The sequence below is a fragment of the Poromitra crassiceps genome (genome assembly GCF_964638095.1).
Source record: "Poromitra crassiceps genome assembly, chromosome: 20".
Classification (NCBI taxonomy): domain Eukaryota; kingdom Metazoa; phylum Chordata; class Actinopteri; order Beryciformes; family Melamphaidae; genus Poromitra; species Poromitra crassiceps.
Window position 1 is genome coordinate 3,918,793 of NC_139637.1, and position 22,928 is coordinate 3,941,720.

At 46.3% G+C, this 22,928-nt stretch overlaps 1 protein-coding gene across 1 annotated transcript in view; it reads right to left on the bottom strand.

Annotated features, from left to right (window-relative positions):
* The window catches only part of hspg2 (heparan sulfate proteoglycan 2), a 148,529-nt gene that overhangs the window by 38,131 nt on the left and 87,470 nt on the right, over positions 1-22,928 (bottom strand). The window contains exons 27-44 of the mRNA XM_083657119.1: positions 22,169-22,287; positions 21,921-22,032; positions 21,668-21,781; positions 21,111-21,238; positions 19,515-19,589; positions 12,465-12,520; positions 12,211-12,278; positions 11,929-12,069; positions 9,000-9,191; positions 8,529-8,567; positions 5,346-5,615; positions 5,147-5,203; positions 4,344-4,430; positions 2,987-3,079; positions 2,793-2,885; positions 2,385-2,615; positions 2,071-2,184; positions 1,138-1,265 (exon numbers count right to left, since the gene is read on the bottom strand). Of these exons, the coding sequence (XP_083513245.1) occupies positions 1,138-1,265; positions 2,071-2,184; positions 2,385-2,615; positions 2,793-2,885; positions 2,987-3,079; positions 4,344-4,430; positions 5,147-5,203; positions 5,346-5,615; positions 8,529-8,567; positions 9,000-9,191; positions 11,929-12,069; positions 12,211-12,278; positions 12,465-12,520; positions 19,515-19,589; positions 21,111-21,238; positions 21,668-21,781; positions 21,921-22,032; positions 22,169-22,287 (2,117 nt within the window). The remainder of the gene's footprint in view (positions 1-1,137; positions 1,266-2,070; positions 2,185-2,384; positions 2,616-2,792; positions 2,886-2,986; positions 3,080-4,343; positions 4,431-5,146; positions 5,204-5,345; positions 5,616-8,528; positions 8,568-8,999; positions 9,192-11,928; positions 12,070-12,210; positions 12,279-12,464; positions 12,521-19,514; positions 19,590-21,110; positions 21,239-21,667; positions 21,782-21,920; positions 22,033-22,168; positions 22,288-22,928) is intronic.

A 22,928-nucleotide genomic window follows, 5' to 3' on the forward strand; every position in this document is an offset into this window, starting at 1 on the left:
ACAGATTTGTTACTTCAATTCAATCTACTACAAGTCGATTGAATTACTTAAGATGGATATTGTGTTTGCATTGTATTAGCCTGTTAACAAAAACCTTGAATTGTTAAAATGGAGTAAGTATGGATACAAAATCACATGACTGCAATAGGAACATATTTCATGTTAAAGGAACAGCTCACCCTAAAATCCAAAATACATATATTCCCTCTCACCTGTAGTGCTATTTATCCATCTATATCGTTTTGTGTTAGTTGCCTGGGTTTTGGGGATATCGTCCGCAGAGTTTCTGCCTTCTCTCCAATACAATGGAACTGGATGGCACTCGGCTTGTGGTGCTCAAAGTGCCAAAGAAATACATTTGATAAACTCAACAGCGATGTCTCTTTCCAGAAATCATGACCCCGTTACTCAAGATAATCCACAGACCTCGTTATGAGCAGTTTCATGGAGGAACTATTTTCTTTTGACCGAACTACACCCGCTAGCTGCTAGCTAGTTCCTACATGAGACTGCAAAAGAAAATAGTTCCTACATGAAACTGCTCACAACAAAGTCTGTGCATTATCTTGAGTAACCGGGTCATGATTTCTGGAAAGAGACAATACTGTTGAGTTTTTCAAATGTATTTTGTTGGTGCTTCGAGCACCACAAGCTGAGTGCCATCCAGTTCCATTGTATTGGAGAGAAGGCAGACATCTCTGCGGCCGATATCTCCAAAACTCAGGCAACTAACACAAAATGATATAGATGGATAAATAGCACTACAGGTGAGAGGAAAAATATGTATTTTGGATTTTAGGGTGAGCTGTCCCTTTAACCCATTGATACCTGATGCAGCATTTGTGTGTATATCCCTCATTTGTGTGCGTATCCCTTTAAGACCGCGAACCGCGTTAACGTGGTTCGCGGTCTTAAAGGGATACACACACAAATGCTGCATCAGGTATCAATGGGTTAAGGTTTGATGTAAATAACTGGCAGGGAATGGGTAATTATAATGGATATGACACCAAACCAAATCAAATCATATCATATCAGTAGAATGAGCCGTACACAAGAGTAAAACGTGGCACGGACTTGACTGAAACTATAAGTGGAAGTGGAATGCGAGGCCTTGGCGTCTGGACCAGTACTCACTGGTTGTCTGGGTCAGTGTGAGGGCAGGCGCAGGCCTGGCAGTCCTCTGGAGTGCCAACGGTCGGGTCGCCAAAGAAGCCCGGCGCACACTGCTCACACAGCTCTCCCTGAGTGTTGTGCAGGCAGCTCTGGGAGGGCAAAACACAAACAAACCATATTTAGGGCTCATTTCTTTCATGATGAGGTGATACGCCCCCTAACACATCACAGCTAGTGTGTTTAGGAACAAGAGTGCACTGCTTTACAATACGCATTTTGACTTGAAAATGGGATATCTAGGTATGGTGCCATCTGCTTTCTCAATATGCTGACAGTTGCCAATAATAACAGACTGCTAAAAAATCACCCTGACCCGTAAAGCACACATAATGACACAGGAACCAGAACTGGCCACTTCACCAGCACTTTCCCCTCCTGCCCCCCGTGTGCAGGAGGGCCCGCTTCAGCAAGAACTTTGTCCCTTCTGCCATACAAGCTCCAAATAGGAACCCTCCCCTGCTGGTGAACATTTGTAACTTGTTTGTACAATGTCAGTATGTTGTCCTATTGTAACAATGTCACAATGTAACATTGTAACAATGTCAATGTGCTTTGGTCTCTGTGATTGATTGTGTTTTTCCTGTTATTTTGTATTGTGTCTGAACTGTGCACCAACTGTGGAAGGAATGTCCTCTCTGAGGACAATAAACTAGCTATCTAATTTATATTGTGTCATATTGGCAAACCAATAATGATTTTTTTTATTTTTTTAGAAATCATATGTCAGAAAACCAGTTTGTTTGATCATAGTGCTAAAGCTCTTTCAAAGGCTTTTCCAATTCGAGGGGGAAACACTGAATACATGTCATTTCTCATCAGTGAAAAATTGAAAAATGATATGATATGGAATTGAAAAATTCCATATCTGTCAAAGCCTAAGTGAGCGCGGCGTACCGTACAGATGCCAGTCTCGGGGTGGCAGGAGTCAGAGTGCCCGTTGCATTCACACAGCTCACAGTGACCCAGGTATAAACCTCCCCCAGTGCGAGAATATCCGGCCGCACAGTCCTAAGGGAGACATTACATTGGTTACACAGATGTCTAAGACTAGCTCTAGGTCTAGGTCTAGGTCTAGGTCTAGGTCTAGGTCTAGGTCTAGGTCTAGGTCTAGATCTAGGTCTAGGTCTAGGAGCATTTTACTGCAGAACTTACAAAGACAACTAGACAGCAGCATGTAAAGAGAAATCCAATAAAGAGTGAATAAGTACCTGGCAGGAGAGTCCCTGGTACCCGGGCGGGCAGCGGCACTGCTCCACCTCGAGGGCCTGCGCCAGGCCGCTGTAGTTGGGCACCGCCACTTCCATGCTGACGTCGGAGATGCTGGAGGAGCGCATCTCGCTGGAGTAGGACGCCCGGATCAGGATGTCGTCCAGGTCGGCCAGAACCATCATCAGGTGCTCCCGGGTGGCGGGCATGCCGTCAGGGCGACGCCAGTTCTCCTACAGAGCAAGGAAAAGAGGGTGATTTCATGTCGTAAAAAAAAATTGTTCAGTGTATTTGAATTAAAAATTAACCATTAGCTTTATCACTGATAAATAATGAAATAATAATAATGTGAACCTTTATTGATGACTCCTCATTGCTATAATGTTATGGCTATAATATGGGCCGTTTACCTCTCTGAAGACAATCACAAACTGGTTAGACTCCCTGCTGCCCTGCTGCCTCCTCTGCCACGGCTGACGAGCCACCAAGGTGATGTCGTTACCCTACAGGAACAACAGGAGGCGCTGACGGGTGAGTCACCGGTATAAAAGAAAGCAATGAACCGAAGAAAAACAATGAACCGACGTTAGCGCCGCATACTTACAATAATCTGCACGTCGGCATCGTCGAGTAGCGTTCCTCTCGGACCGGCCACGTAGGAGATGGTGTATTTCAGTTTACCACCGTAAGAGCCAACCTAGAAACATGGGTAGCAAAGAAGAGGATTGAGATGTCTTGCCAGGTCGAAACCTGCTGCGATGCCCATGGTCACATTTGCATAATAGCACAGTGTATATTTAGATTAGATCAGGGGTGGGCAACTGGTGGCCCGCGGGCCGCATGCGGCCCCTGACCTCACTCAGTGTGGCCCCTGGGTCAATTTCTTTGGTCAATTTCATTTTTTATTTATTTTCTACAAGGTACAAAGTTTTTGGTTAGGTTAGGTTAGACCACCAAAATCTGTGTTTTTATTTTACTGTACAACCCAGAACATGGCGCTAACGGTGTTAGCACTGTCCATCCACATACTGTTTAACATTAGCATTTGAGCTAACACTATTGTAACAAACTATATCCAGGAGGATGCACATTGCACATGCAATATTACTCATCTGATTAATATGACATATTTGGGTGATGCACCCCATCAAATTGCTGTAAAGCTAGAGCAAAGTTTCTGGTGTCATCTGAATGGAAGAATTACTAAATTTGAATATGAAAAATATAAATGTTGGTATAATAAACTTTGATTACCAGTCCTTTTCATCAAATTAGTAGCTATAATTGGGAGTGATGGTGTTACAGTAGTAGGCTACTGGTGCAAGTGCACGGTCCGAATCTGGCCCTCTGGTAGCGAGGACATTTTTGTGTGTGGCCCTCTCTATCATTGCCCATCCCTGGATGAGATCCTGTGTATTGTAAAGATGTACCCTAAGTTAACGAAGACATTTTCTATAAGTGAGAACTTACAATGCCACTAACAAAAAAGGTTGTGATGACGGTCTCCAATGTTCATTCACGTTTCAAAGTGAAACAATAATATGACGTCTGACATTTAGGTTTCTGAACATTTTCCGTAATAAATGTCGATTCACAATACCCAGCATTCAGTTTAAAACGGGCAAGCAGCAAATCCCAGACCTTAGTGAGTGATGTCTGACCTCCTCCTAATTCATATATATGTGCCAGGAGGAGTGAACATTGATTATGAACAAATCAAGATGAGATCCACACTTGGCATGGTAACATCTCACCACCCTATGGTGGAGGGTTGGAGAGATGTTCAGACGGCTGAGGTGAATGGAGAGAAGGGAGTGTGAGGATGAGGGCTTCAGGGCAGTGTGGGAGGGGAAGTGAAGGGAGGACCTGAGGTGGGGGGGTATTGTCTGAGACTTCCAGGAGGAAGGTCAGGAGGGGGACACGTCACGTCACATCACGGCCCCAGTTGGCACAGTTATTACCTTGACCCCTTTGAACTGCGCTGGGAGCTGCCAGTAGAGCAGAGCGTCCTGCTGCTGCACGCTGAAACCTCTGTAGACCAGAGCGTGCTGAGAGGAGCACAGGAGGAGGAAGGAGAGGCGTAAGAGAGAGAGAGAGAGAGGCAGAGGCAGCGACACTAAAGACATACAAGCAGGCAGGGTAGCAGTGCAAGCAGGCAAGCATAGCAGAGACTAAAGCAGAGATCAACTTAAAACACATGTTACCTAGTGTTCTACACTTTGATCAGAGTACAGAAGTCACACCGTGCTGCTTTGTCTGACAGCTCAAACAAACGACAACTTCCACTGTCAATAATGTGACAATGACAGCCTGAGTAAGAGCCTGTGTTTTTAAAACTAGCCGATGGTGTAATTACAGACCGTTGTAAAACCAATGTTAGTCGCAAGTGTTTTAAATTACAGTGCGCTCCTTGAACAACGGTCATCATCAGGAACGCTTTGCAACGCCAAAGAGAAAATGCCACCCTGTCCTGTCGGACCTGGAACTGTGCAAATTGGGCTATGCTTTCTCGGTAACTTTTCCAATTTGTTAAAAAAAAAAAATATAACCGGTTCCACTGAGTTCAAGAGAGTGCGATGTGATGAATTACAGTACTAAACATTAACTGCCCCGGACAAACCGAGGGCAATCAGTTGTTAATTAACTTTACAGCCATTCTATCACAGGGCAGGGTGGCACTTTCCTATGTGTGCGTGCCAAGGTCAGGGACATGACGTCAGTGAGTAAAGAGAGTCGGTCAGTCATGCCACCATCTTTGATCTACCTTGCTGCTGTCCCCAGGAGCACGAGGAGCAGACGTCTTGCTCACTATGTTCTTGCTCTGTTGACGCTATCAGAATGAGTAGCCGGGCCCCCGGGCCCAGAAGAGAAATACAAACAAGTCAGTCAACACAACCGAGACAGAAGGACCGTTCATCAGAAACCACAGATAAAACCTCTCGCAATCTGTGACTGGGTGGTACCTGGTGACGAGGAGCATGGCCTGGGGAGGAGGGGTGGGGTCTGGTTGGTCTAACTGAGGAGGAGATACCAGACGGAGGAGAAGAGGGGGGGCTCAGGTTACGCAAAGACCACCGAGAGGAAGAGGAGGAAGCGGGGACCCGAGAGGAGGAGGAGGAGGAGGAGGAGGAAGAAGAGGAGGAGTGGGGGAAGAACGGAGGGGAACCGGCTGGTCCATGGGAGAAGTTAGAGAGGAGTGCCCAGACGTCATCGTCCAGCTGTCTGACTTCACCCTACGGAGGCGGGAAGTGGGGTACCGGAGATACAGAAGATACAGTAACCATAGGAACAGTCAGGACAGAGGGGATGGGGTTCAGGATTTAGCTTAACTCGCACGACGCAAGAAAGATGCACTACGAAGGTGGACATGCTCGGTCATGCTCTTCAGTCCAAGTCTACATGCTCTGTCATGCTCTTCAGTCCAAGTCTACATGCTCTGTCATGCTCTTCAGTCCAAGTCTACATGCTGTGTCATGCTCCTCAGTCCAAGTCTACATGCTGTGTCATGCTCTTCAGTCCAAGTCTACATGCTCGGTCATGCTCTTCAGTCCAAGTCTACATGCTCTGTCATGCTCTTCAGTCCAAGTCTACAGGCCTCACATGTGCCGTTTGTGCACAAACAACATTGGGATCACTTAAGATATTTAACATACAAATCAAATCACAACATCCCTGTCTGTTGCTCTTAAGAAAAATTCCAGATCACATGACCAGTCACTCTGTTCATAAGACACAGACACAGACACAGACACACACACACATGCATAAATGCACACGCAGAGAAAATATCTGACAACATGCCTCTGCTCAGTGGATCGTGGGATAACTGAGGTGATTCATGCTGCTATAGACATCTATGAACTGAGGGGATAGAGACACTGCAAGAAATAGGCCACGCCCATCACGGGGGAAAGCTCTCCGTTCACTTCCATACACCAGCGTCATTTTCCTTGAATTAAACATAGCTAAAAGCTGTTGTGTGGTGGGGCTGCGCAGACAACAAATGTAAAAAATCGCCAATTTAAGTTTTTTTGTACTCCCGAGCAAAACAAGGAAGCCATTGAGAATTGGCGAGAAGAAAAATGTGGATCTAGCTGTCAGTGAAGTAAGTTGGAGTGTTCATCTTCCGTATATACGATCTTTGTGTGCAACACGCAACCATGCACGTGACATAGGAGAACGCCAGGAATGGAGGGGGGGTTTCTGTTTCCCCCCGTTTTGGGCGTGGTTTCTGAATGATGACGCGCTCCGCAGTGTCTCTATTGGGGATTCATGCTGCTATAGACATCTCTGAACTGAGGGGATAGAGCAGGGGTGCCCAACCAGTCGATTGCGGTCTACTGGTCGACAGTGGACTGACCCCAGGTCAATCGCGTCAAAAATCGATTATAAAAAAAATAAAATAAAAAAATAAAATAAAATATAATGGAAGTACATGCAGTTGTTTATTTTAATTATGGATCATAATACAATGCAATTCCAAATGAACTTTTATTTTAAAAGTAGCTACACAGTGAGAAAAAAGAAAGTGAGAAACAATAAATCATGTATTGGGGAAAAAAAGTGATGCATCGATTTAAGATGCATCGAGATGCATCGATAATCCTAATCGAATCGAATCGAATCATAGCCCTCTGAATCGTAATCGAATCGAATCGTGAGGCCAGTGAAGATTCACATCCCTAATGTCAAGTGGTTGTGGGACAACGAGAAAGTGTTGTGAGGTTAGTTACTGCAGGCTGGAAACGATGTGTGTGCGTTTGGCGATGTTGAAACTGGACCGGTAGATCTCGGGAGGCTGGCTACTTGAAAAGTAGATCTTGGGTCAAAAAAGGTTGGGCACCCCTGGGATAGAGGAGTCATGCTGCTATGGACATCTCTGAACTGAGGGGATAGAGGATCCATGCTGCTATAGACATCTATGAACTGAGGGGATAGAGGATTCATGCTGCTATAGACATCTCTGAACTGAGGGGATAGAGGATTCATGCTGCTATAGACATCTCTGAACTGAGGGGACAGAGGATCCATGCTGCTATAGACATCTCTGAACTGAGGGGACAGAGGATCCATGCTGCTATAGACATCTCTGAACTGAGGGGACAGAGGATCCATGCTGCTATAGACATCTATGAACTGAGGGGATAGAGGATCCATGCTGCTATAGACATCTATGAACTGAGGGGATAGAGGAGTCATGCTGCTATAGACATCTATGAACTGAGGGGATAGAGGATCCATGCTGCTATAGACATCTATGAACTGAGGGGATAGAGGATCCATGCTGCTATAGACATCTATGAACTGAGGGGATAGAGGATCCATGCTGCTATAGACATCTCTGAACTGAGGGGACTGTGCCAGCTATCAGCATGTTAGCAGATGATGAGTGGGGGAACACTGTGAAAACAGCTGTTGCGTTACTCTCATTAGAGATGCTAGTGGAGTTACTGGGCGGTGTCAGTGATCTTACAGTGCAGAACTTCATAGTACCTGTCTAGCTCTTTTGGACCGCTTATGTTCCGAGGCCATTCGGGTCCATATGGGAGCGTCCTTCCTTAGCTGCTCCTCTGGCATGTGCGGGTCACTCTAGTGATGTGGATAAAAGCAGGCCCTTTGTGATCACTTTCCTAATCACTGAGCTGATGGCATTTGGGACTTTTTATGGCAGTTTGTTATGAGAGCAAAGATGAAAGCGTACGGAGCTCCTTCGTGAGTCATTCCTGATCAAAATGCATGACCATCAGTTACATGGTTCATGTGATGTGGAGCAGAACGCTCATTTTTGTTTGCAACACTACCCCCACTGCGATATAAGTACGGTATTCAACACGGGGAGACATTTATAGCAACCGCTTTCAGCTGCAAACACCGCATAAATCCATGCTTTTTTTTAACACACACAACTTTCAATCGACGATCACATGTTTATAAATCCAAATAACGTCCATAGTGTATCGATATGCATAACAAATAGAAGGTATGACATCATCAAATCACAAATCACATGTCAAATCAAATGCCACGTCACAGCAATCCTTTGCCAATCCATGCCAAACAATGTTGCACTTGAAACACAACTATAGATTTCATCATGTGGTCAATCTCAAATCACAAGAACAAGGCGAGCTCTGATTGGCAATTACCTGCTCCGCTCGTTTCACGCGAGCGAACAAACCCTCTTTCTACAGAGAGTGGAGGAGAGGCAGATACAAATAATTACAAAAAAACCTAACTGTTTGATTCTTTCAGCCCTTAAAAACGATGCACATCAATTTAGTGTGGGAGGCACTGATCCTTAACAAACGGATTTAAGAGAAGATGAAGAGAAATCTCCAAATGCAATCAAAACAACAGAAGCATTGCACACACAGAGAACGGGACAGCAAATTGCGTGAAGCTGCTTGAAAAGAAAGTTTGAAGATAAGAAGGAACAGCTTGGCGATGGAGAGAGCAGGAGGTGAAGCTTTGAGAATGGTCTACTACAGGTTTCTGAAGAAGTGCTGCTCCAGCTCCATGTGGCTCACCACCCTTTATATGCAGCACTACTGAGATGTTCAGAAGAAGGTGTTGCTGCCTCCACTGACTGCTGTATGGAGCTCACGGGTGACACTGACCTTGTCTCCCTGGTACGCCGCCGGTAGCTGCCAGTAGTGAGGCTCCTGCCCCAGGTAGTCAAAGTTGCTGTAGGAGAGCTGAGTGCCTTCGGTGGAGATCTCCACCGTGAAGCCGGTGGAGATGCGGTTGGTGCGCTGGCGGTTCACCAGAGCAAAGCCCTGGAAGTTCCCTGGAGTAAAGACCGAGGACACCTGGAGGAACGCATTTGTAAAAACAACGAAATAAATCAACAAATAAATAACACATACATTTCCTGAAAAATAGTGCGCATCTTAAAACTTGGGACTTGATTGTTTTCTTTGTTGGCACTGACGCCTGAATTGACATTTCGCGTCACTTTTAGCATTATTAAAAGCAGGTGTGGTGTCTGCTGGAGTGATTTGCATATTTCCATAGCGTCAATAAAGTTTGTAATAAAATGTATGATGGATGTTGTGTGGGCAGTTCATGATTCAGTATGATTTCATAGACCCTTTTCACGGGGGCCATTTTGTGTCGAAAAGGCAGGGTAAACACAGGTGTGAGCAAAACACTAATGAGGGTTTCCAAATCCCAATCATGGAAGTTGGAAACCCTCATTAGTGTTTTGCTTGCACCTGTGTTTACCCTGCCTTTTTGACACACAAAATGGCCCCCGTGAGAAGGGTCTATTGCTGTGTCACAGCAATGTCAGCTGTGGATGAAACTGCTTGCACACCTGCCATGATGTAAAATTGAGAAGGCTCATTCTAGTCACATTTAGGGCTGGGTTAAAAAAATCGATATATCGATATTGAATCGATATTCATGTGAAGGAACAAGTATCGATACATACATCCCAGTATCAATCTTTTAAAATGCATTTGACAAAAAAACAATTTAAAAAATAAATAAATAAATAAACATAGGCTATAATATTATAGGCTGTGTGTGGTAGTTAAAACATAGTTTCAAGTTGACGTTTATTTATGTTTGTACTTGAAACAAAAACATAAATACTGGAGGCTACATGTGCATTGTGCATGCACCATGAGCCAGATGGACAGACCTCAAATCTGTTTGCACTATAATGTTTGTGAACTGGAAATGTTCATGAGCTGTATTTAATTTTATTTACAAAGCATTTATACTTTATGAAACACTGTTTACAACAACATGCTGCTGTTCAATGATTCTGTTGTATAGTGTAAATCTAAATTTGTTTGGCTTCTCACAGAAGACTGTAAAGAAAGAGACAGAAGACTGTAAAGAAAGATAAGATGTTGAATGACTATGTTGGTCATGTTTAAATAAAAAAGAATTACATGATGTAACTGCTTTCTTTATGGTCAATTCTTAATGTAAATATAAATATTTTTAAATAAGGCACCAGGTTAGAGGGTTCCTTGTACAATTTACAGCATTAGTTATTTGAGAATCTCTTCCATTATCAAAGCAAAACTGGTATTGTAACTAAAATATCGATATCGAATCGTATCGTATCGGGAGGTCAGTGGCGATACCCAGCCCTCGTCACATTCAGGGTTGCAAGTTCCTCGATCCTTTTTGCCTCGGGGGAAATTCTGAGACGAGAGCCAAACGTTACCCTTGCAGCATATCGCTTAGCATGGGTGAGCGAGTGCACAGGAATAATTGCCAATGTGCGATGTTGTCACAAGAGATATCGCTCAATCTGTGGACAAACCGACTCCTGATGAATGTGATCTCGCTGGCTCGGAACCACTCGAGGCCGGTCTGATGGGGGCAGCGTCGAACTGCAGGAGCCAATTTACACTCCTCCCACTCTCCACGCCACTCGCACACACAATTACACATGCACACACACACACACACACGCTGTTTTCTTCCGCCCAGGTATGTTCACCTTATCATCTGCCCATATAAGGACGCTTCCTTCCGCATGACGTCATTTTGTAATCGTCTTTCCGTTTTAGACGCCGGAAGTAGATTACTCCCCACCTTTATCATTTTTAGACTTGCCAAAAAGCATGTTTTCAAGCAAAAACAAACAAACTGTTATAAAGTTCTAATATTTTTTCGGATGAGAACGTAACATTCCAAATATGTGACCAGTTCATCAGAATACGAGGGATCAGCCGAGCAGCATTTTGGTAAACAAACCGCGTCACTGTGTCCCTATGGAGCCCAAGTGGCGCGAGGCTTGTGCGTCTGACTCTAGCCATCTAACTCTGTTTACATTTTAAAAACTGCGACAGTTCACACAACTTTAACACAACACGCATATATTATACATCAAACTCTTGAGCTACTTCTGCTCTCACTCAGAACGTCAAAATATAAGCGATGTGATGTATAGTTTTTGAGATATGAACGTTTGTTTGGCACAACTCATACTATTAACTGCCGCGGGGTTGCGCATTTCTGGGTGGCAAGTGACGCCACGCTGATTCGTCCTATAACGCCTATCTGGAGATTTTTAACGAGCAGCGAGGAGCGCTGGCTGTGTACTCTTGGTCGGACTAGCTAGTACTGTATCTCTCAACCCCTACTGTAGGCTACTGGCAGTGAGAAGACACTGTCGACGTGCTTCTGTAACTTACGTTAAATGCCGACCGGGTACAGCCATCGGCTCCTCGCAGCAGTAACGCTATGAACATGTAACTGAAGTTGGTCGCAGTGTAGCTGCTGAATGTTGGCACAAATTTCATGCATAGTTTACAGTTGATCGCTGAACCGGAAGAACAAACGTCTTACACGGAAGAGAAAAAGTGGGCGTGGCAACACAAGGTGAATAGATACATAACTTACTCACCGATATAATCTCAGCCACAGGAATAAACGCATAACCCAGGACAAACTCATGAGCTCGCTTCTGTTTAACTGACCTCTTCTTGACGTATGAACCATTCCATTGTTCTCGATATGACATTTGGTATATATATACATATGATATATTATGGTACTTGTTGCAGCACAGGTAGGCCTTACCAGGTCTCTGTAGTAGCTGGAGCTGGAGCACTGCTGAGTGACGCCCATACAGAAACAGGACAGGCAGCCATCTTTGTTGTCCGGACTGAGGTGGAAGGTTCCGGACTTGCAGTTGGAGCAAGATGGGCCGTCAACATTCATCTGCAACAGAAGATCAACGATTGAATGTGACGAGAAGGGAACTCGGTGCAAATCCAAGACGCGTTAGAAAGTGGAGATGAGGACATCTAAAGGTAAACGACTTGAGAAAAAGAAGTACTTGTTGTGTCTTTGTTTGCCTACCTTGCAGCGACACACACCACCGTTGCAGCCGTCACTTCCTCGTTGGTCACAGTTGTAGCAGTTACCTCCTGCAACAGGCCAGCAGAGCAGATGATTAGAGCGATGTGCCAGCTCCCATTCAAAGACAAGATGCTACAACAACACGGTTACGCTCGATCCAGATAACCACAAGACAGGAACGTTGACAACTTTTGCAAATTTGAAGAATCAGCGAGACGGAACAAGACCAGTTTGCTTGGCTCAGCATTACGCACCATTGTTGTCGTCGAGAACACATCTCTGCCCAACCAGGGTGTATCCTGCAGCACATCTGGAATGAAAAATAGACAACTTGTCTAAGTAAATATTTCCAGTCAGAGAGGAGACATGTTTTTAACCCAACGAACAATGAGGGAGGAAGCTGGGAAGCCTGCGAGAGGTGAGACATAATGATGAGACTTGTCCTTAAGGGAACCTTCTTGACCTACAAGAGACTTCATGAACCAAGAGCTAAGTTACTCAGACAAAGCAGATCCAGACTATTCTATTATTCCAGCCAGTAAGTAATTGCCAACATGTCTACACACAATTTCAAACAACGTAAACACCAAAGAAGGGCACCCAGTTTTTTTGCAATAATGTAAACAACAATGACTCAGTTTTCCCCGAAAAGAAAAGACAACGAAACATTGGTAGCACCGGAGATGGATAGCCAACGTTAAAACAGTCAACATGTGTCAGATGTTGATCCCACCTCTCAAATGAATGTGGTACAGCTGAAACTGAGGAAGCCCTTTGCACAGGAACAGAAACACTACCAGGAAGAGGGGAATCTTTTTTTTTTTACCAGAGTTCAACACACGTTCAAATGAAAGCGTCACAGATATAGAGGCGATACATCAGAACAGAGCAGAGGGGAGGAGAGTTGATATGAAACGCAGAAGGAGGCGCTAAACCGCTGAGGAGGCAAGTCGTTTATGATGATATGACACCGCCAAGCGATACGACCGTAACCCCAAGCAAGCGAAACCAAACAAAGGCTGATCCCGAGTAGACCCGTGCAGGACAGCTGCTGGGCTGGCCTCACCTGTCTTACCTCACCTGTCCTCTGGCAGCTCCGCAGGTCAGCAGCCAACAAACTGCTGCGAGAGGACTTCATCGCTACCAACTTTGCTTTGGGAAAACCTATCCAGTCTACCTTCTGACGTGTGGCTTCTCAGACGTGGTTAACTTCGTCAAGCCCCGTTGTTTTACAGGTGTTTATAGAGGGGGGTGATTATAACTCTCATTAACTGGCAGATAGACAGTACATCAAAGTAGATATAGTAGTCACATGAAAATGTGCTCAATTAAAGGCTATTAAGAAATAATATTACAAGGGTATACTCGTGCTACACAGATCAAATATAATAAACAACATGATATGACACCGCATTCATATGAAAACAAAGAATTGCAACTTTCTACAAAGATGATATTATGAGGGGCAGTCGTGGGACCTGGGTACACTCATAAAGCTGAGGATATATCTTTAGTAATTTATTAATTTGATAAGCATCGTCTCTTAAAATTTTGAAATTTAAGAAACTATTCTGAAGAAAAGCAATAAAAGCACCCAGGCTTAGGCTGAATGTAAGTTGTAACCTAGGAAAGCCTTGCATTTCCACTTTTGACATTTTATCCCACAATGTATATAACATGTTTTATGACCTGAGGGCAAGTTAAATAAATTCACCAGAAACACATAAACTGGGAGGAAATAATAAAAACAATAACAATAATAATAGTAATAATCATAATAATAATCATCATCATAATCTAACACAGGGGTGTCAAACATACGGCCCGGGGGCCAGAACCGGCCCACCAGAGGGCCCAATCCGGCCCACAGGATGACTTTGCAAAGTGTGAAAATTGCACTGAGAAGTCCTTCAATCCAATGTGATGCACTTGTGAAGGCTAAGAGGTAGCAGGTTTCAGGAGCAAGTTACATATTAAGTAGCCGATTCATGTTTTCTGTATTCATCACTAAATGGTCAACTGTTTTCATTACCCTTGACCAGAGCAATCTAGTAAGAGAGTGGCGTCAGCGGAGGTCCAAAATGCGTGACTCATTAGCCAATGAACAGCCAGGAAGGAGGCTTGCGCTACTTTTGAATGCTAATGTACAATTTGATAAAAAAAAAAAAAAACTTTCAAAGTAGATCACAAACTGTCCATTTTGCTGCAACTCGACAGTGCTGCTTAATCCAGAACCTTACTTCCTGGAACTCTTGAGAGTAAAAAACTGGTCCATTGGTGTGAATGGAGATGTCGCGACTCTTCTATAGTGGCTGAGATATGTGAAAACCCGTTCTTAAAATGTAGCCTACCTGTAATTCTTGACACTAAAAGAAATGGGAACATTGAGGTGTTGTTATTTAGAGGTTATTATGTATCGATTTTCTTTATTTAGAGGTTATTATGTATCGATTTTCTTTATTTAGAGGTTATTATATGTATCGATTTTCTTTGTCTGGCCCACTCGAGACCAAACTGGGTCCCATGTGGCCCGTGGACGAGAATGAGTTTGACACTCCTGGTTTAGATCGTTTCAATTGCTTCCAATGCAGTTTCACTTGTTTCTCGAACTTTCTATAAACATCAAGTAAGAACATCTTTAAACAAAGCAGCTCATTCCACAAGTATGAAGATAACCTTCTTGAAACAAGATGATTTGCATTGGAAACAAGTGAAGTGATCTCACCCCCCATTTATTTTTCACTTGCCAAGTAATATTCGCAAGATGAAAATGGACCTTGTTTGCAGTGTAGTACATTCAATTTGGAGAATGCAAGGCTCTTCCAGGACACTATACTATCCCTGAAGGCACTGTAGAAGACACACGCCCAGGTGAACGTATGGAACATGCTGGGATTCAAAACGACCCAACAAAGGGACTGATAATGTAGGGATGATGTTCATGTAAAACTTGAGGTAGTCTGGCCATAAGTTAAGGGTCAAATTGACTCATACAAGAGTTACTGCTGCCATGCCGTCTCTCCATACAGTAGCGAGATTTTGTGCAATAGTTTTGGGTTATCATATAATACACTTTAAAGGCAGTCAGGTGATCGTATCTCAATGGAAAAATTCAGATCATAACAGCACAACCTTAAACATTTTCAATGTTGACGAGTTCCTCTCAAATAACAGTGTAAAAAAAAAAAGTCAGTCCCTTCATAAAGTTGAATAGATATTCTTATAGTAACAGGCATAAATATCAGGACCAGGGCCAGAGGGGGAAAAAAACATGATTCCCTAGTCATCAGGGATAATTCTGATAGGGATGGCCAGCCTTCCCAAGACAACGTGAAGAGAACCATCACGTGTCTCCTTCTGCTTTGTAGACCTGTGCTCTCCCTCTAAGAGCCTCAGTAGGTCCACAATACTCGCATGAGTCCTTGTCTTCTTTTTCCCTCGACTTTTCTTCGAGGGAGTGGATTTGCCTTTCTTTGTTGTCTTTGGCAGCTTCTTAGCAGGAGCAGCCTTGGTAGCTTTGGTCGTTGTGACTGTGAACCTTGTGGGATTCAACTTGTTTTTTTTGGAAGCCTGGGTTTTATGCGATGATGAGACTAACTTAACGGCATTGCGCTCAACTTTCTTTCCACGGTTAGTGGTAGCAGCCTTGGTAGCTTTTGTGGTTGTGACCTTAGTGGGATTCAACTTGTCTTTTTTGGAAGCCTGGGTTTTATGAGATGATGCGACCAACTTAACTGCATTGCGCTCAACTTTTGTTCCACGTTGGTTAGTGCTACCCTTGTTCGGCTTAGACCCTTCCTGTGCCTCCAGTCTCAATGACTTGCTTCTATCATTTCCCCTCGTTTGAGAAGCATCCTTTTGATTCTTGCCGTGGTTTTGTGGTTTCGTCAGCGCTGAGGTTTTTGCAGGCTTGGATTTGTGAGATGGTGGTTCCAGTTGAAATATTGTGGTTGCTACCGCTTCTTTGGCTTGCCTTGGCTTTGTTTTACTTGGCTGTGAAGGACGCTTAGCTGTCGCTGCAGGCCTCTTGTCCACTTGCCTCTTTGTCGCAGGCTTCAGTGTAGCTTGTGGTTTAGATCTAGAACTCGTTCTGGGTTTACTCAGGCTCGTCTTTAACTTGAGTGTTGACCTTGTTGTGACTTGACGTTTGGACGACCTAGTCACTGATTTGGGCTTAGTTGTCTTTTTGGCTGGTTGGGATGACGATTTTGTGGCAGTTGATGGTTTTAGTTTTCTGCTTCTCAGAGGTGCCGTCGTGGGTCTGTTCACTGGAAGACGGGGTGTAGGTATGGTTTTGGGTGCAGTGGCTCTAATGGTGTGAGGCTTTTCTGTAGGTCTAATAGGCTCTGCTGTTGTGTAGATAGAAGGTATGATGAACGTGGTGACTACAGGCAGTACCCTCCTTTCTTGAACCCTTCTTTCTTGAAACCTCCTTTCTTGGGTTGACCGGGAAACGTGTTTGGTGCGCTTCATCTTGTTCATCTCCTGAGCCAGGGCCGTGAAGCCATCGATTAGGATCTCCAGCCGTCCTTCTAGCCTGCTCAGACGGCCCTCCATGTCTGTGTAGCTCTTCTCCAGCTCGCTAGCCTTCTCCAGGCTTTGCGGTGCCGGTCGCATAGCGATGAGCTTCTCTAGCTGGGAACTGAGGCTCTTTTGCTGGTTCTCCATGGCGCGAATGCCCTCTTTCATATCGAGCGTGTTTTTCTCCAGCATGCTCAGGCGCTGGTTGAAGGTGTTGAGGTGCAGCCGGAGTAGGCGCTGGAAGCTGGATTGCCTGTCCTCTGGACTGGCTGTGAAGCGCGGTGGGAGTCGGGGTACTGTTCTGTTGGGGACGACCACCAGTGTGGTGCGCAGTGGCAGTTGGGGTGTTGTTCTTTTGGGGGCGACCGGCAATGTGGTGCGGACCGGCAATGTGGTGCGGACCGGCAATGTGGTGCGGACCGCCATTGTGGTGCGGACCGGCAATGTGGTGCGGACCGCCATTGTGGTGCGGACCGGCAATGTGGTGCGGACCGGCAATGTGGTGCGGACCGGAAATGTGGTGCGGACCGGCAATGTGGTGCGGACCGGCAATGTGGTGCGGACCGCCATTGTGGTGCGGACCGCCAATGTGGTGCGGACCGCCAATGTGGTGCGGACCGCCGTTGGGGTGCGGACCGCCATTGTAGTGCGGCCATGAGCTGCGGTAGATAGTAAACTCCTGGTAGGGATGACGGATGTTCCTATGCTCCTCGGGCCTGTCGTAGTGACGGTCGACTGGTAGTCGTCGTCGTCGTCGTCGTCGTCGTCATCATCGTCTCCACTATTCTCCACTGCTATTTCTTTCTCCAAGCTGAAATTGAACACAGCTTCAGCTCCACATCCCGCAGGCAAGAAGCCCTCTAACTGCCCCTCCTGGAAGGGATCCCCGCAACTGTCCGCAGACGGCGTCTCTTTTCTTAATATCAAAACAGCAGAATCAGGAATGGTGTCAGGTTCAAATAATCAAATGATGATGATCATGATGAAGAAATCATCTCATACCCAAGTCACCTCATCATCTTTGGCCTCGGAGTGGCAAAGATTCGTCAGACAGACAGGAAGTCCTCATAAATGCCACGCCTACATTTATGCCTGAGAGACCCAGTGTGTAAATATGGTCTGTGCAGAAACACAGGTCACATTCGCCAGTTTCACATGTCACGACCAGCCAAGCTGAAGCCGAAGCAGAAAGCAGCATCTGAGAAGGCGCCTACCCTGAGCTCAAGCAGAGGACAGAAGAAAGCAACAGGAAGCTACCAAAAGGTTTCCTCAGCCCATCATTCTACTTCAACAAGGTTTTTGTTCCACAAACCATAAAGTAATGATGACATACTGTCGGCTTAGATCAAATACCATTTGCCACCAAAGGTCACTGTTCCTATAGGAATATAGGAACATTTTAAGAGTAGAAATCCAAACCTTCCTTGAAAGCCATAAATCCATTCAAGTCAACAATATCCATAGCAGAGTCGAAGAAAGGGACACAGCACATGACTTTGCAGATGAAACCCACATGACACAAACACTTCAGAATGGGTGGCATTGATTGGCTTCTCCCATCCGTCCGCTGACACCCGCTCAATCACGATTGGCTGGGAAGAAATAAGGCGGGATGCGAACCACAGACATGCTTTAATCCCTTTCCTGTGAATAAACCAATGGCGGCATGCTTCTGCCAGCCCCCGCCAACCTTGCTGCCGGCCTGCACGGTTACCCCAAACACTGAGCAGAGTCCCCGGTGACCCTGAGAGGAAGTTACCCCAAACACTGAGCAGTGTCCCCGGTGACCCTGAGAGGAAGTTACCCCAAACACTGAGCAGAGTCCCCGGTGACCCTGAGAGGAAGTTACCCCAAACACTGAGCAGAGTCCCCGGTGACCCTGAGAGGAAGTTACCCCAAACACTGAGCAGAGTCCCCGGTGACCCTGAGAGGAAGTTACCCCAAACACTGAGCAGAGTCCCCGGTGACCGTGAGAGGAAGTTACCCCAAACACTGAGCAGAGTCCCCGGTGACCCTGAGAGGAAGTTACCCCAAACACTGAGCAGAGTCCCCGGTGACCCTGAGAGGAAGTTACCCCAAACACTGAGCAGTGTTCCCTGTGACCCTGAGAGGAAGTTACCCCAAACACTGAGCAGTGTCCCCGGTGACCCTGAGAGGAAGTTACCCCAAACACTGAGCAGAGTCCCCGGTGACCCTGAGAGGAAGTTACCCCAAACACTGAGCAGTGTCCCCGGTGACATTGAGAGGAAGTTACCCCAAACACTGAGCAGAGTCCCCGGTGACATTGAGAGGAAGTTACCCCAAACACTGAGCAGTGTCCCCGGTGACCCTGAGAGGAAGTTACCCCAAACACTGAGCAGTGTCCCCGGTGACCCTGAGAGGAAGTTACCCCAAACACTGAGCAGTGTCCCCGGTGACCCTGAGAGGATGTTACCCCAAACACTGAGCAGTGTCCCCGGTGACCCTGAGAGGAAGTTACCCCAAACACTGAGCAGTGTCCCCGGTGACCCTGAGAGGAAGTTACCCCAAACACTGAGCAGTGTCCCCGGTGACCCTGAGAGGAAGTTACCCCAAACACTGAGCAGAGTCCCCGGTGACCCTGAGAGGAAGTTACCCCAAACACTGAGCAGTGTCCCCGGTGACCCTGAGAGGAAGTTACCCCAAACACTGAGCAGTGTCCCCGGTGACCCTGAGAGGAAGTTACCCCAAACACTGAGCAGTGTCCCCGGTGACCCTGAGAGGAAGACAGAGCAAAGGGAAAAGGAGAAAGAGGGTGGACGTACCTGTCACAGCGCCGCCCGGTGTATCCAGTGGGGCAACTGTCGCAGGTTGGCTGGCCATCCGAATCCTGATGACAGCTGCAATTTTTAGCAGTGGACAGTGGATCAGTTTCTTAGCTAAATGCAGCATGCAGCATCTTTTACAAGCTATTATAAGGCATTTTAGTAAAGTGGTTTTATTGATGAGCATACAATAAAAAAAAACATTCTTCTGCATTCCATTTGCTCTGGGAACTCGTCATTTCCCAGTTGACAGACGGGAACGCCGCCTGTGATGTCACCTGAACTCGGATTTCCTACTCCGAAACTCGGGGGGGAACCTCACCAACCCCAACCTCAAAATCCAAGATGGCAGCTCCCGCATCAACAGTAGTGAAAGCTGTAATAATACTGTATACTGTCTTATTTTTGCCTCGTAAAATCAGCGGCACACACTGACACAGTACTGTCTAACTTCTATCTGTGGACATGTTGCTATGGTGTTTGTATGCATGCGCAAAATACCTGAGAAATATGCGTTATCAACTGGTATTACTAACAATAGCTAACGTGGCTAGTGCTAACCCTGGCTCGTTTTTTTCAACTGTTTTACTGGAACGCGATCAATCCGGGTGTGACGTCACTCCCAGCTGGGACTTCCAAGTTCCAAGGCAAATGGAATGCAGCAAAGTACAGTAACTTGCCTCATCTAGAATTCAACAGACTACAGCCTACACTGTCTGTCAACAGACTACAGCCTACACTGTCTGTCAACAGACTACAGCCTACACTGTCTGTCAACAGACTACAGCCTACACTGTCTGTCAACAGACTACAGCCTACACTGTCTGTCAACAGACTACAGCCTACACTGTCTGTCAACAGACTACAGCCTACACTAACTGGGTTTCCATCCACCTCTGGATATTCGCATTTACCCAAAATGCGAATATAAACTTGAATGGAAACACCAGAAATTCGAATAAAGGTCGAAATATCGCATAAATGTTTTTACGCTTGGAGGGGGTGGATTTATCAGCGTATCGACAGTAGGAAGATGCAAACTTTTGCAATGGAAACAGATTTTGCGAATTAACGATGACTACCAGATCAGTGACTTCACTTCCGCTTCATGCTACTCCAGGGGGAAATGGTGGCGATTAGCGCCAGGCAGTCTGAATGAAATTGAATGTAACGTTCCCAATTCTATGTATTAAATTCTAAAAAACGACCCTCAACATTTGGGAAGGCTAAGCCACACAACTAGTTCGTTATAATCTAACATCATGCTTTGAAGGCGACTTTACGACGATGACGGTGACGGTGATCATCACCATCACCGGGTGATGACTCAATCAAAGCAGGTCTCCGCTGATAGAGATCTCTTACAGGCACACAGGCACGTTACGCCTCCTCCTGACGAGAAGCGCCACCGACTGCTCAACCTGCCGACTCCCAAAACTCGCTAAACAAAACTGAATGGAAACATGCATAAATTCGCATTTTATTTTGCGGATTTTCACAAAATTCCCTTGAATTATGCGATACATTTGGATGGAAACCCAGTTACTGTCTGTCAACAGACTACAATTGACTCAAATTGAATAGACAAGAACTCACTGGTTGCTGGGCGAGGTTCCAGGGCAGGGGCAGGGCTGGCAGGCCTGGGCACCGCCCGCCACCGGGGTGCCATAGAAACCAGGCAGACAGCGATCACACCTGGGCCCAGCAGTGTTGTGGAGACATTGCTTTTGGTCAGGACACACACACACACACACACACACACGCACACACACACACACACACACACACGCACACACACACACACACACACACACGTATAGGTAAGAGGTGAGTTCTGTGGAAAACCTGGATAACCTCATCATGAATGGCAGTGTTCCCACATGTCGGGATTCGCCAAGAAACCATTAACACATTCCATTGTGCAGAGATGAAAGCGCGTTGTGCTCCGGCTGTGCTCCGGCACGGGCGTGACGGAGTGTTGTGCTCCGGCTGTGCTCCGGCACGGGCGTGACCGAGCGTTGTGCTCTGGCTGTGCTCTGGCACGGGCGTGACCGAGCGTTGTGCTCTGGCTGTGCTCTGGCACGGGCGTGACCGAGCGTTGTGCTCTGGCACAGGCGGGCGTGACAGAGAGAGGTGAGAGTGGCACAGCTTACCAGACACGCGCCGGTCTCCTGGTCACAGCCCGCGGCGTGGCCGTTGCAGTTGCACCTCTCGCAGGTGCCCAGGTAAAGGCCAGAGGTGGTCCGGGTGTAGCCCTCCTCGCACTCCTGCGACGTCACAGAGAAACACCTCATATACTTCTTTTCTCCATTTACAGTAAGGTAAAGGAGGTAATAGACTCCATTCCTAACTCTTCTCAAAGTCATCGACTGATGGTGTGTGTTATGTGTGTACTTGCATGCGTACCTGGCAAGAGGGTCCTCTGTATCCCTGAGGGCAGGCGCACTCCTCCACCTCCAGAGCCCGGTCGGTACCGGTGGAGTGGGGAACAGCGACGTCCATCTTGATGTCTGATATACTATTTAAGAGACGACAAAATCACTGCTCTTTAGATTTCACGAAAGGTTGACCCATCTACAATCATGTGCAACGGTCTCTGGGATACGTTATCAGTGGACCGTGCGTTGACGGAGGAACCTCCCGATCCATCCTACCTGCTCTCAGCCATGCTGTCGGCATAGGAGGCTCTGATCATGAAGACGGTAATGTCAGCCAGGGCCATCAGGAGGTGCTCACGAGTGCAGGGCTGCCCGTCGGCGCGACGCCACGCAGACTACGAGAGTGGAGAGGAGAGACAAGTGAGTGGCATTGTCTCGCGTAGTTTGATCTCTGGATGTATTCAAACAACCCTCTGCTGACAATGCTGCTACCAATGCTGCTAACAATGCTGCTGACAATGCTGCTGACAATGCTGCTAACAATGCTGCTACCAATGCTGCTAACAATGCTGCTACCAATGCTGCTACCAATGCTGCTAACAATGCTGCTACCAATGCTGCTACCAATGCTGCTACCAATGCTGCTACCAATGCTGCTAACAATGCTGCTGACAATGCTGCTAACAATGCTGCTGACAATGCTGCTACCAATGCTGCTAACAATGCTGCTGACAATGCTGCTACCAATGCTGCTGACAATGCTGCTGACAATGCTGCTAACAATGCTGCTGACAATGCTGCTGACAATGCTGCTACCAATGCTGCTAACAATGCTGCTACCAATGCTGCTACCAATGCTGCTACCAATGCTGCTAACAATGCTGCTGACAATGCTGCTGACAATGCTGCTGACAATGCTGCTACCAATGCTGCTAACAATGCTGCTAACAATGCTGCTAACAATGCTGCTACCAATGCTGCTAACAATGCTGCTAACAATGCTGCTAACAATGCTGTGCGGCAGGCAATCAGTGTT